Source organism: Gobio gobio (genome assembly GCF_949357685.1).
Source record: "Gobio gobio genome assembly, chromosome: 12".
NCBI lineage: Eukaryota > Metazoa > Chordata > Actinopteri > Cypriniformes > Gobionidae > Gobio > Gobio gobio.
In genome coordinates, this window is record NC_137105.1 from 49,316,434 (window position 1) to 49,329,343 (window position 12,910).

A 12,910-nucleotide genomic window follows, 5' to 3' on the forward strand; every position below is an offset into this window, starting at 1 on the left:
GTCGCTGCGGTTTACAAAAACGGTTTCATCTATTGATGCAAAATCCCTAACTTTTTGTTGACACAGTCTGAAGATGATACGATTCGATTTTGGTGGAAATTGGACAAACGGTCTAGGATGAGTTTGAAAAAGTAGGTTTTGATCAAATAAGAACATTGAGGACAGGATGTTTGACCAAATATGGAAAAATTAGTATCTCTGTTCTCGGCATGAGCCAATGACTGTATTATGACCAGTTTCATTAAACTAGGCTAATTTAATCAAAAGTTATTAGCATGTTTGTAAATTTTGTTATAACCTCTGACCACAAGGTGGCACTGCCCCAAAACGTTTTGAGTACCTTCAAAGCATGGTGCGGAAGACATGATTTTTGGACAAACAGTTCAAAAGTTATAAGCAAAAATAGCCATTTTTTGTATCTCCGGACCAGTAGGTGGCGCTGCGCCGAAACGCTGCATGTTGCTTCAGGTCATGCTTGTGATGACATATACCAAGATTGGTTTGAATACGATAAAGCGTTGTGGAGATATAGGCTTATGAGTGTTTTTGCAACCGCTACGCAAAATTTGTGTGCGCGTTTATCGAAAACGATTTGACAAATCAACTTGATTTGCAAGATTTTTTGTCAGCATGGTCTGAAGATGATCTGGTTCAATTTTCGTGCAAATCGGACAAACCGCCTAGGACGAGTTCGTAAAAGTAGGTTTTTTGGAAAAATAAAAATGGCGGGGAAATTATCATGACCGAAAATGACATCATAGGTTGCAATTGACTCGGCATGAGCCAATGACTCTATTATGACCAGTTTCAATATACTAGGCTAATTTAATCAAAAGTTATTAGCATTTTTGTCAAGTTTGTTATATCTTTTGACCACAAGGTGGCACTGCCCTAAAACTTTTTGAGTACCTTCAGGGCATAGCAAGGAAGTCACATACCGAGTTTAGTAACAATATACTAATGCATTTGTAAAATATAGCATTTTTTGACAAAATTCAAAATGGCCGACAGCCAAAATGGCCGATATGGTAAAATTGAATATCAGACGACTCGGCATGCCGTCCTGAATGTAACGAGACCACTTTTATGATTTTTGGACAAACAGTTCAAAAGTTATAAGCAAAAATAGCCATTTTTCGTATCTCCGGACCAGTAGGTGGCGCTGCGCCGAAACGCTGTATGTTGCCTCAAGTCATGCTTGTGATGACATGTACCAAGTTTGGTTTGAATACGATAAAGCGTTGCGGAGATATTGCCTTAAGAGTGTTTTTGCAACCGCTACGTAAAATTTGTTTGCGCGTTTATCGCAAATGATTTGACGAATCAACTTGATTTGCAAGATTTTTTGTCAGCATGGTCTGAAGATGATCTGGTTCAATTTTCGTGCAAATCGGATGAACCGTCTAGGACGAGTTCGTAAAAGTAGGTTTTTCGGAAAATTCAAAATGGCGGGAAAATTTTTATGACGGAAAATGACGTCATATGGTGCAATCGAATCGTCTTGAGCCAAGGAATCAGAGGAAAAAAGAATTTTGTTTCTAGCCCTTATGGTTCAAAAGTTATTAGCATAAACATGAGTCAAATTTTGGACTGATGGTGGCGCTAGAGGGATTGAGTTTGAGAATCCAAATTTGCTATGGTGACTTTTCAGACTGTCCCCTATTAGTGTGCCAAATTTCACAACTTTTTACCATACGGTTCTATGGGCTGCCATAGACTTCGTGGCGGAAGAAGAAGAAGAAGAAGAAGAAGAAGAAGAAGATGAATAATAATAATAAGAACGGGAACGGTTTCAATAGGTGCCTTCGCACCTTCGGTGCTTGGCCCCTAATTACTTCACCACATTGAAAAAGGCACTTCAGTGGGCCTTTACAGAAAATAATATCATTTTACTATTATCATATTTTAAATCTATATATTTTTTATTACAATTTCTGGAACATTCTGTTTGTATCATAAGATAACTAGCAAAGCCTATAGTTATAGAGTAAAGATGCTAACGTGCATTAAATTAATATCACATGACATAATAAATCCCTCTAAAAATACATAATAGGCCACAAAAGAACAACCATCTCAAATCCGAGATGTGTGTCTTCGAGTTGCCAGAGGAAACATGTTGACATACGCACCAAATATGTACTAATCTCTGATAATCCACATAATTCCATCATGTTGGGGCAATTCCTCGGGGTAGCCCAGTCTGTAAGTTGATCTGATGAAATGCACACATGGTGAACTGCAGCTTGTGTGTTTTGTCTATCATCAGCATGCATGCTCACACACACTTATTTACTGTACATTACATTTATATTCTTGGCAGACACACCCTAAATGCATTCATATGCATTCATACACATTTGAATACTTATTCGCAATAATCCTCGCAGTGCATGTCGCCCCATAACCCCATGTTCATTGAGACATTCTCAAATCTTGTAATAATTCAAACCAATTTTCTGCTGAAGTTACATCATACACGACCACAGCACGGTAAAAAAAATCGTATGATGTGCACACGAATTCAGCAAGATATTCATAATCGAGTCAGTGGGTTACTAAACCGAGCAGCTCGCCGTCTGTGGAGTTTGTTGCGTAAATCAAAGCTTTTTGCTTTTTTAATTATGCCCTCTCTGGTGCTCCTTTCTCTCTTTCAAAATGAAAAACGAACAGGAAAAAAAAAAACCCATGAGGGTTTCCTGGGGACTGTCTGGAAAATAAAAAGTGAAAAAGAGAGAGAAAAAAGCCTTTGGCTAACTTTGGTCCTCCTTCCCCAAAGTGCCTCATAAAAATTGTTTAAATCAGCATCCGAAAGAATGAAATGGATGTGCAAAATCTTATTGGCTGAAAGGCAGAGCGGGGTTCACGCAGCGGTCTTCAGCGGCCGTCTGGGGGACACATTCATCAGCTCGAGCTTTCACTATTAAACCCCCTCGATCAGCTAAAAGACAGGCCGCTCGGTTTTGATGTGTTCGGTACACTGTAAAATACAACAGTGATTCTAGTTAACTTTACTTAATGTCTTAACTTAATTGTACAAATCTAGTAATCTGTACTATACACATACTATACCTTGTTTACTTAAAAAACCCAAGTTAAAGGGTTAGTTCACCCAAAAATGAAAATTATGTCATTAATTACTCACCCTCATGTCGTTCGACACCCGTCAGACCTCCGTTCATCTTCAGAACACAAATGAAGATATTTTAGTTGAAATCTGATGGCTCTGAAAGGCCTCCATTGACACAATGGCACGGTTCACTCTCAAGACCTTTACTAAAGCTACTAAATACGACGTTACAAAGTCCATCTCACTACAGTGGTTCTACAATAACTTTATGAATCGGCGACAATAGTTTTTGTGCGCAAAAAAAACCTAAATAACGACTTGCATATTGATGACGATTTCAAAACACGGCCTCATGAAGCTTCGAAGCGTTATGAATCAGTGAGTCGAATGATGATTCGGATCGCGTGTCAAACCGCCAAACTGCTGAAATTTGGCGATTCAAACTGCTGAATCGACTCACTGATTCATAACGCTTCGAAGCTTCATGAGGCCGTGTTTTGAAATCGTCATCACTATGCAAGTCGTTATTTAGGGTTTTTTTGCGCACAAAAACTATTGTCGGCGATTCATAAAGTTATTGTAGAACCACTGTAGTGAGATGGACTTTGTAACGACGTCTTTAGTACCTTTTAAAGGTCTTGAGAGTGAACAGTGGCATTGTGTCAATGGAGGCCTTTCAGAGCCATCAGATTTCAACTAAAATATCTTCATTTCTGTTCCCAAGATGAACGGAGGTCTGACGGGTGTCGAACGACATGAGGGTAAGTCATTAATGACAGAATTTTCATTTTTGGGTGAACTAACCCTTTAAGATTAATTGATTGGTTTGAGTGCCATTTTGTTAGTGTTTCCTTTGGTTGGGTACAAGCGGCTCCTCCCGCAGTTTCTCTTAAAGTCAATACGGAAGTGACTTAAACTGCAATTCACCAACTGGCCACTAGAGGCAGACTCCAGAAGGAGCAGAATCTCATTGAGCTCATGTTAAAATGCCCAACTTTACAGCAGAAGAACACATGTTTACAGTCTGGGACACATTGTGCTTTTGGTCCATACGGCTAATTTTGCCCTTCATGACGACTGTGAGGGGGGTGAATTTTTTTTATAACTCATTCGTTTACATTATATAAAGCCTTAAAGTTCTGCATAATTAAGGGCGTGGCCACTTTGAGTGACAGGTGGATGGCCATTTATCTGCTGTCTGTTAGTCATCACGTCACCTCAGCTCCGCCCACATCCCGCCTCTTTGCCTATTTTCTGTTATATCATCATATCGTTTACATACATATCGTCGAATACCGCGATATATCGATTAACAATATATCGTTACACCCCTTGTAATAAATGGTTGCTTTTAAAAGTTGACCTAGCTACTATAGTTAATGATTCAATCAGAAATTAGGTCACCTTTTAAAAGCAACCCATGTATAATTTCACTTAGGGATGCACGATATTATCGGCACGACACCGGAATCAGCCGATAAACGCTTAAAATATAAAAATCGGCCGATATTAATAATTATGCCGATATGAAAACTTGTCGATATGAGCCTGCAATAACTGCTATAGCGATAAGATCATGTCAGCCGTGTGGTCATTCTCGAAGTGAAAACAAGCAAATACATTGCATGTATGGTGATTTATATTGACAGTTTTTAAATGCTGCCTTGAATTTGTGAATCAACGCAGGATTGCCAGGTTTTCAGAACAAAACTAGCCCAAAACAAGCACAATCGCGTCTCCCCGCTCTCTAGCGCTACAGCAGCTGAAGCTCCTCCAGGTCCTAGTGCCCGCCCGGTAGAATATTATATATAGCCTATTTAGTGGGGGTGCTGTTGTTAAATAAAATGAAAAGTAGAATACACAAATAAATAGAAGTTACTTATTTTTCTGTAGTAAATAAAGCAGTAACGATGTCAAAGCACAAGCATGACACTTGTAAATTAAATACTTTAATATACAGTTTATTAATCTGTAATAACATTTTATGGAATGGATGATGAAAAATAATCCAAGGAGCACTAAAATAATATATATATATATTTTTAAGCTAAAATCAGCATCAACTGATGCCATGCCACATGTGCACAAACATTAAATCCAAAAATAAAATATTTAGGGTTACAACTGCATCTGTCTGGGATGAAAGTTCACTGACTTTATTATTGTTATTTTCAGCACTTTTAATATACTCGTATTATAAAAAGAACTTTATTAACATTTATTTATCTTTAACAAGTATCCTTTTAGTAAGGAGACCTCCGAAATCTGAAACCAGAATAAAAAAAAAATGTTTTTGCTCAAAATGGGAAAAAATAAACATCAGCCAAATTGAGTTGAAAAATATCGGCACAAATCCAATATCGTGCATCCCTAATTTCACTTCATGTCGTGTAATGATCGTTTACAATTTTACCTTGTGAAACTTTTAACTGGGTGGTTATAATCCCTCTACATTTTTGACAATATCTTGTTCGAGTCACACACATTCAGCATCAAAACACAACATGCTAACAACAATGGTCGCTATACTACGTCAAGAGCAAATCTAAAGTACTCTCTACAGTTGCTTTTTAGTTACTAGAGCTCTTGTGTTAGTGAACTATACTAAGCATTCATCAGTACAACATACTATTCCTATTTCACTTTTTTTTTTTTTTTAAAGTAATTCGATTCTACAGTGTATCGCGCCCAATCCGTGCGTCCTTGTGTGTGTGCAAGAGGGAGAATAAAAGAGAGAGAGAGAAATAAAAGATTGGCCACTATTTACTTTACGCCGCTCTCCTGCTGTAAATCGTAAAAAGTTACCGACATTCGCTCTAATATTTCAAGCTTCATTTAAATCGGGGTATTTCAGGCCTTAAAAGCAAGTTAGCGTATTATTTCAACGCGCACACACAGTTTCTTTGTCTGTGATGGAGTAGTGATGGACAGACAAGGCCTGCTTTTCTCATTGTGAAGCCAAAACGCCGCATACCTCCTTAAGGAATGTGAGCGACTGAAAGAACACATCCAGTGAAAGCCACGGATGAAATCCTGCCCTACGCACACGCTTCCACGCAGATGCGCTCGTTATGAGATCTCTAAAGGTTATGCAAATAGAGATGGCCGATTTGGGTTTCATCATTCGCTCGCAATTTACGCACTCCCAACCACAAGTTACGTCTGACATGATAGCCATCACTCAGAGGCTTCACATGTTGATCTTGGGAATGATAATAATGCATAGAGCCATTCATCTAACAGCAGTTTTGGGTGTGACGGTTATTATTAGCTCTATCTTTCAGCCAGAAGATTTTTATCTGTCAGTAATTATGCTTTCATAAATCATGTAGGTGTAGTACAAATGAAAACAGATTAGGATGGCTCAAAAACACAGCAGTTGGAGTGACGACTGACGGGGGTCTCTGTGGATAAACGGAGTGTATTCAACCCACCGCTTTCCTATTGAGAGGTGTGTGACTCCCTTCGGGCGAAGGCAAGTGTGCTGGCAAAGAGGACCAACTAACAATTACATGTTTGAAATTAAAGCAAGATCATTTTTCTATTACATTTCTGCCAGAATAATTAATCCAGGCTTAATTGAAACATGTACGCATGTAGCCTGTGGACAACGTATTTGTAAATGTATCGCAATTACACACACACACACACTCATTCATCCTCGTTGTTGACCTGCGTCCTGCACTGTCAATTCTGACTCCAGAGGAAATGCAGTGATTTACTTCCTATCGCAGAGGTCAAAGGTCACATTCCCGTTTGGCCTCAGTGTTGATGGATGACCCGCTCGTGTCTTTAAGTATCCTGTACTGATATTGTATAACGCTGTCCGATGATTGTGCTTGAATAACAGATTTCCTTCTTAATCCTCTCATGTCACTCATCTTCAGACTGCACACACACACACACACACACACACACACACACACACACACACACACACACACACACACACACACACACACACACACACACACACACACACACACACACACACACACACACACACACACACACACACACACACACACACACACACACACACACCTGATTGAGCGCGAAACACCCTGCTGACCCATACAAAGCAAGCATGCGTCTCAGAGAGAACCTGTCAACGATCATTTAGTATGCATGTTTTCTTTAAAGATTTAGTGTCCTTTCTCGTTCCTAAATGACCACACACACACACAAACTGACATCAACATGTCATATGCATGTCAGAGTTAGGATTGTCTACTTGAATACTTGGAAAAGGCAAATATTTTCACTGTCTAACTTTGGGGTCATTCAAATTTTTTATGTTTAAAGTCTCTTATGGTCACCAACGTTACATTTATTTGATCGAAAACAGTTCAAACAGTAATATAGTGAAATATTACTACAATTGAAAAGAACAGCTTTCTATTTGAATATATTATAACGTTTTCAGCATCGTTACTCCAGTCTTCAGTGTCACATGATCCTTCAGAAATCCTTCTGATATGATGATTTACTGCTCAAGAAACATTTCTGATTATTATCAATCTTGAAAACAGTTGTGCTGCTTAATATTTTTGGGGAAACTGATTTAAAAAAAAAAGATTTAATGTATCCTCGTACTGAATTTTTAATAGTATTGTAAATATGAAAATGGCATCATTGGGTCTCGCTGCTTATTCAGTGGTTTGTATGTTAAGTGACACATTTTCAAGATGTTGCCTTAAAGGGATAGTTCACCCAAAAAACGAAATGTTGATGTTTGTCTGCTTACCCCCAGGGCATCCAAGATGTAGTTGTCTTTGTTTCTTCAGTAGAACACAAATTAAGATGTTTAACTCAACCGTTGCAGTGTGATAGTCGTATAATGCATGTCAATGGAGATATTTTAGAGTATGAGAGCAATGAGAGTAAAAACACACAGACATACGAATCCTTATTAAACCATGCGGCTCGTGGCGACACATTGATGTCTTAAGACACCAAACCATCGGTTTCTGCGAGAAACCCAACAGTATTTATGTTATTTTTTTACCTCTTATCAGACGAACGTCATCTAGTTTTCCCAGCGTCATAACTTCCGGCGAAAAAAGGTCAAAATACTCGCGCGATCAAAGATATATACACGTAGATGCCTCATTCCACCGATGGATGAGGTGATGGCGATGATGGCGCGGGGACGGCTAATGCAGAGCCATAGAAAAAAATTAAATACATTTTTAAATATGGATATTTTTCTTACACAAACGCGTGGATTCACTTCAGAAGGCCTTTATTAACACCCCGGAGCCGCGTGGCGCAGTTATTTGACGGACAGATGCACTTTTTATGGACTTCAAAAACAGAGCAACTATTACTGCCATTATAATGCTTGGATTAGCCAGAACAATTTTAATATAACTCAGATTTTATTCGTCTGAAAGATGAATGTCATATACACCTCGGATGACTTGAGGGTGAGTAAATCATCGGCTAATTTTCATTTTTTGGGTGAACTATCCCTTTAAGACCACTTCTCCATTGAGTTGTGTGATGTCTAGCTGTTTTTAAAAGAACGAGGCATCCTGCTTGAACACCCTCAAAATCCTCTCCAGAGATTTGAGAAATGCGAGTTAATCGAGTCACTGTGAACAATACTGACACAAACTGCTGTCTGCTGACGCCACACGATAAACAACAGGCCCCTTTTGACACATTATTGTGTTGTTACTATATTTGAGGGTCTAATTCTCACTATGAGTTGCTTATTATCATGCATATTACTAGGATATTGTCTGTTTATTAGTACTTATAAAGCACATATTAATGCTTTATTCTGCATGACCTTATTCTACATCCCTTAATCAAACCCAATACATAAACACAACAAAAACTACCTTACTAACTATTAATAAATTAACTATTAACTATTAGTAAATTAGGAGTTAATTCATAGTTAATGTGTTCCTCATACTAAATTGTTACCCTATATTTGAATCGGTATGTTTTGAATTTGAACTTCCAGGTAACCATACCCATGCCGGAGTACAGCAGGTCTTACTGTCAGAATATCAGTGTGTTATATTATAAACATATACACACATCTGGGAGAAGTCAACACCTGTTGTGTATTATAAAATATCAAACACATAATAAATCTTTCTAAAGGTATGGATGTTCCTAAGGCTGGAATACACCACACGGTTTTAAAACACTAGGCATCACACACTAAACGACTGAGGGTCACACACTCCCAGACTTTAAGGTGAGTCCTAACACAACAAACTCAAGCAGGATCTGACTGTTCATGGTAGGCTAGTGCGTGCCAGGGCCAGTCGTGTTTCCACTGTCACTTCCGGGGCTTGATCGGGCCTCGTCAGTTTTTTGGACCGCCGAATACCGTGGCCCAAAGCGGGCCAGCTCAGGCTTGAGGAGTGGTTACAAACAAAGGTGGAGTTTCTCTGAGCCGCGGATGATTTTATATCACAGCTAACATCAGCAATAAAGACTGTTACAATCATTATAGCTCAAAACTCACTTTCAGCCAGCAGCGAGTTTTTGAAATAACTTCTGTTTGGGATCCGATGTGGATTCTGACCACCGTATAAGGCAGAAATATTTATATGGCTGAGCTACTATAGTAAACATGGTAAATACGACCGCTTGAAGAGATCAGACTAATCATATAGGCGATCACAATCATGTGTTTATTTCATCTGTCAGTGCGTCTCGTCTCTGTCTGACTGTCTGAGATCCATATTTAGCTCCGCATGTCATAAAATAAAGCAGGAGCTTCCTCGGTTTCTCTGACTGAAAATATAACTGTACTGGGACGGTCACTGGAGAAAGCGTTAAAGCTCCTCAGGTCGTGTTTTTGGTGGAAAGTTTGCAGAAATTATCATTCTTTCTAAATGTGATGTAAACACACTGTCACGCGACTACAAATAAACAGAAACAGACACGACTTTATAGATAACAGATAACTTTATTTCTGTGGGACTAATGTGCAATCTCGACACAAATTAATTCATTATGATCAATGTATCACTTATTATTGTAAAACATCGATGCTTGGGTTTTAAATCTTTAAAGCTACACTGTGTGATATTTTCCCCCATCTAGTGGTGAAAAGGTATATGACCATCCAGTGAATAATAGTTTCTGTTCCTCTCAATTCCGATTTCGTTTTAACTACTACAGTGGCCGATTTAGTCCAAGATTAACATGGCTTACAGTCGACCTCGTCCACATTCGACACGGTGCCATCGAGTGTTAAAACGCCAAAGGCGAAGCTTGAATTTACGGGTATGTCCCTCTTTGGCTAATGTACTTTCAAGATGGAGGGGCAACATGGCGACCCGCATTCGAACCCCTCAACCGTATGTATTTTCAATGGCATATTATAAACTTACGAGAATACTTTATTACTTGAAAGAAGTAAATATACATTAATGAGCACATACATTTTTGAAAGAACTAAGTGTTTTTAGCTAAGAATAAACTAAAAAAGTTGAACAGTGTAGCTTTAAGGAAATGTCAAAAATGCCAACAAATGGTGCCTTTATCATGTTGGTTTTGCGATCTCGCTAGTTTCCAGGGATTTCTTCTTACGGATTCGTTTTTTGATAAAACCTAGATTTGTTGGTGAAATGATGGTGTGTGTGAAGTTGTTCCAGAAAGACATGTTACGGGCAGGTAGTAGTGAAGTGCCATCTAGCCCGACGGTGGAAACACAGTCCGGCTATTAGTCCAGTCCGACCCAGTGAAAGCCGACTCGCACTGGCCCGACAGTGGAAAAGTGGCTAGTGTGAAGCAGTGTTCATTTTGACAGCAAATTTTGATTTAGTTTTAGTCATAGTCTTTTGACTGAAATGCCATTTAGTTTTAGGCATATTTTAGTTAGCCTGAATTGTTTTTAGTTTTAGTCGACTAAAATCTAATGAGTTTAGTTAAATTGTAATACATTAAGCATTTAAGCATTACATAACCGACTGTCACTTGAACTGACATTTTGACATCATTTTGTTTTTGACATAAAAAATACACGAAAGAGCTCAATTCATTTTTTTGTTTGTTTTTTTAAAAACATCTATATAGTTTTTATAACTCTGCATTTCTGTTTTAGTCAGTAGGCCATATCAGGTTAAGCTAAAGCTTCAAATAAGTTTGTTTATTTATTTTTTAATTTCAGTTAACATTTATTTCAATTAATGAAGATTTTTTTTAATGTTTTAGTTAACTATTATAATCCTGACACTTTATTGAATATGTGTCAAATACTGGTCTTTCCTCCTGACTATAAATTAAATGGGAATTAAATTAAATACAGTTTATTGTGTAACCAAAAACGTATGTATAATGCATGACTTTTAATATAAACAAGCTCGAAATACACATTGACTCTTATTTTGAAATCTTGCCTTACTATTGCAGTTGCAGCTGCTCATTCAAGTTCAGATGAGGAGATCAAATATGCATTGTTACAACCGTCTAAAACATATTACTATATAAACATGGTAAAGTAAAATTGTCATTATTATTCATCAGCATTAGTTCATAAACAATTGCCTGGCATAAACGTGCGCTATTCATTGATTGAGCCGCTCTGGAGCTGGATTGGGGAAGCGTGAGCCATGTTTTCCAGCGGTTTGATCAGTTCAAATCAAATGTGCGCATCTGTTACACAGGACATCAGTTTTGACTGAATCTCTTCCCAAATCGTCCCTCCCTAACATTTTCCTCTGGTTTTTATTTGTTGACGAAAATGACAGTTAGTTTTAGTCATAGTTTATGTCATCCAACACTAGTTTTTATTTAGATATCGTCTCAATTTCGTCAGTGAAAAAAGGTCATTGACGAAAATTATGACGAATATTATTCGTCAACGAAATTAACACTGCTGTGAAGCTAAAAAAGTGGAGCCTGTGCCCATCATACACTACATGATTTTCTGTAAAACGTGTCAACTCAAAACCGCAGAACTGGCTCTGACTTTCGGCATTAATCTTAGCAAAAGTCGCGTGAAGAAACTCACCACTTCAGTTGGCCGGTAGTACTTCGGATCAACCGTCACATGAATGGTTCCCGTCTCCTGACAGCGGCCCACTTCATTCTCATCCTTCCCCTCCCACCTGAGTGCGAGAACAAGAGCTTTGAACACATCTTGTTTGTTTCCCAATTCAGCTGTTAGCATATGTGTTACATATTTATGGTGTGTTTGCGTGTTGTTTTGTGGTCTTGTACAGCCTGCCCGCGAATCAACACCAGATGTGCCAGATTACCCAGATGGGCTTAATCTGAGAGAGATGTGTGTGTATGCGTGCTCTCACACAATAGTTTTGTTCACGTGTTTGAAGGCCTTCTCCACAAACTCCCGCACGCTGTGCACTTCTCCCGTCGCTATGACAAAATCGATAGGCTCCTCCTGCTGCAGCATCAGCCACATCGCCTAGAAGACAAACAGACAGAGATCAACATCATCATCATCATCATCATCATCATCGAGCATTACATTTGAGAGGATGCATATGACCTTGTAAACATGGTGGTGTACATGGAAAAGTTTCAAATACTTCGAAAAACAATGCAGAAAGACGGAAAGCGTATGGTCTTATATGTTAAAGGGCACCTATTATGCAAAATTCACTTTTACATGATGTTTGAACATAAATGTGTGTTGACAGTGTGTGTAAACAACCACCCTATAACGATAAAAATCCACCCAGTATTTTCTTTTAATCCCCAAAAATCATAAAGAGATGTATATGCTAGGCCCTCTTCTAAAGGCGGGGCGGGGATGTGCAGCTCATTTACATTTAAAGTGATACACAAAATACTCAAAATGACTTTTTCAACACGTTATAATAAATTATCTGTGGGGTATTTTGT

The 12,910-nt window shown here is 38.4% G+C and overlaps 1 protein-coding gene across 2 annotated transcripts in view; it reads right to left on the reverse strand.

The window, feature by feature from the left end:
* Positions 1 to 12,910, reverse strand: part of gmds (GDP-mannose 4,6-dehydratase) — a 182,590-nt gene that overhangs the window by 33,385 nt on the left and 136,295 nt on the right. For both annotated transcript variants that reach the window (XM_079830659.1, XM_079830660.1), the window contains 2 exons: positions 12,352 to 12,470; positions 12,057 to 12,153 (listed from right to left, as the gene is read on the reverse strand). In XM_079830659.1, coding sequence (XP_079686785.1) covers positions 12,057 to 12,153; positions 12,352 to 12,470 — 216 coding nt within the window. The remainder of the gene's footprint in view (positions 1 to 12,056; positions 12,154 to 12,351; positions 12,471 to 12,910) is intronic.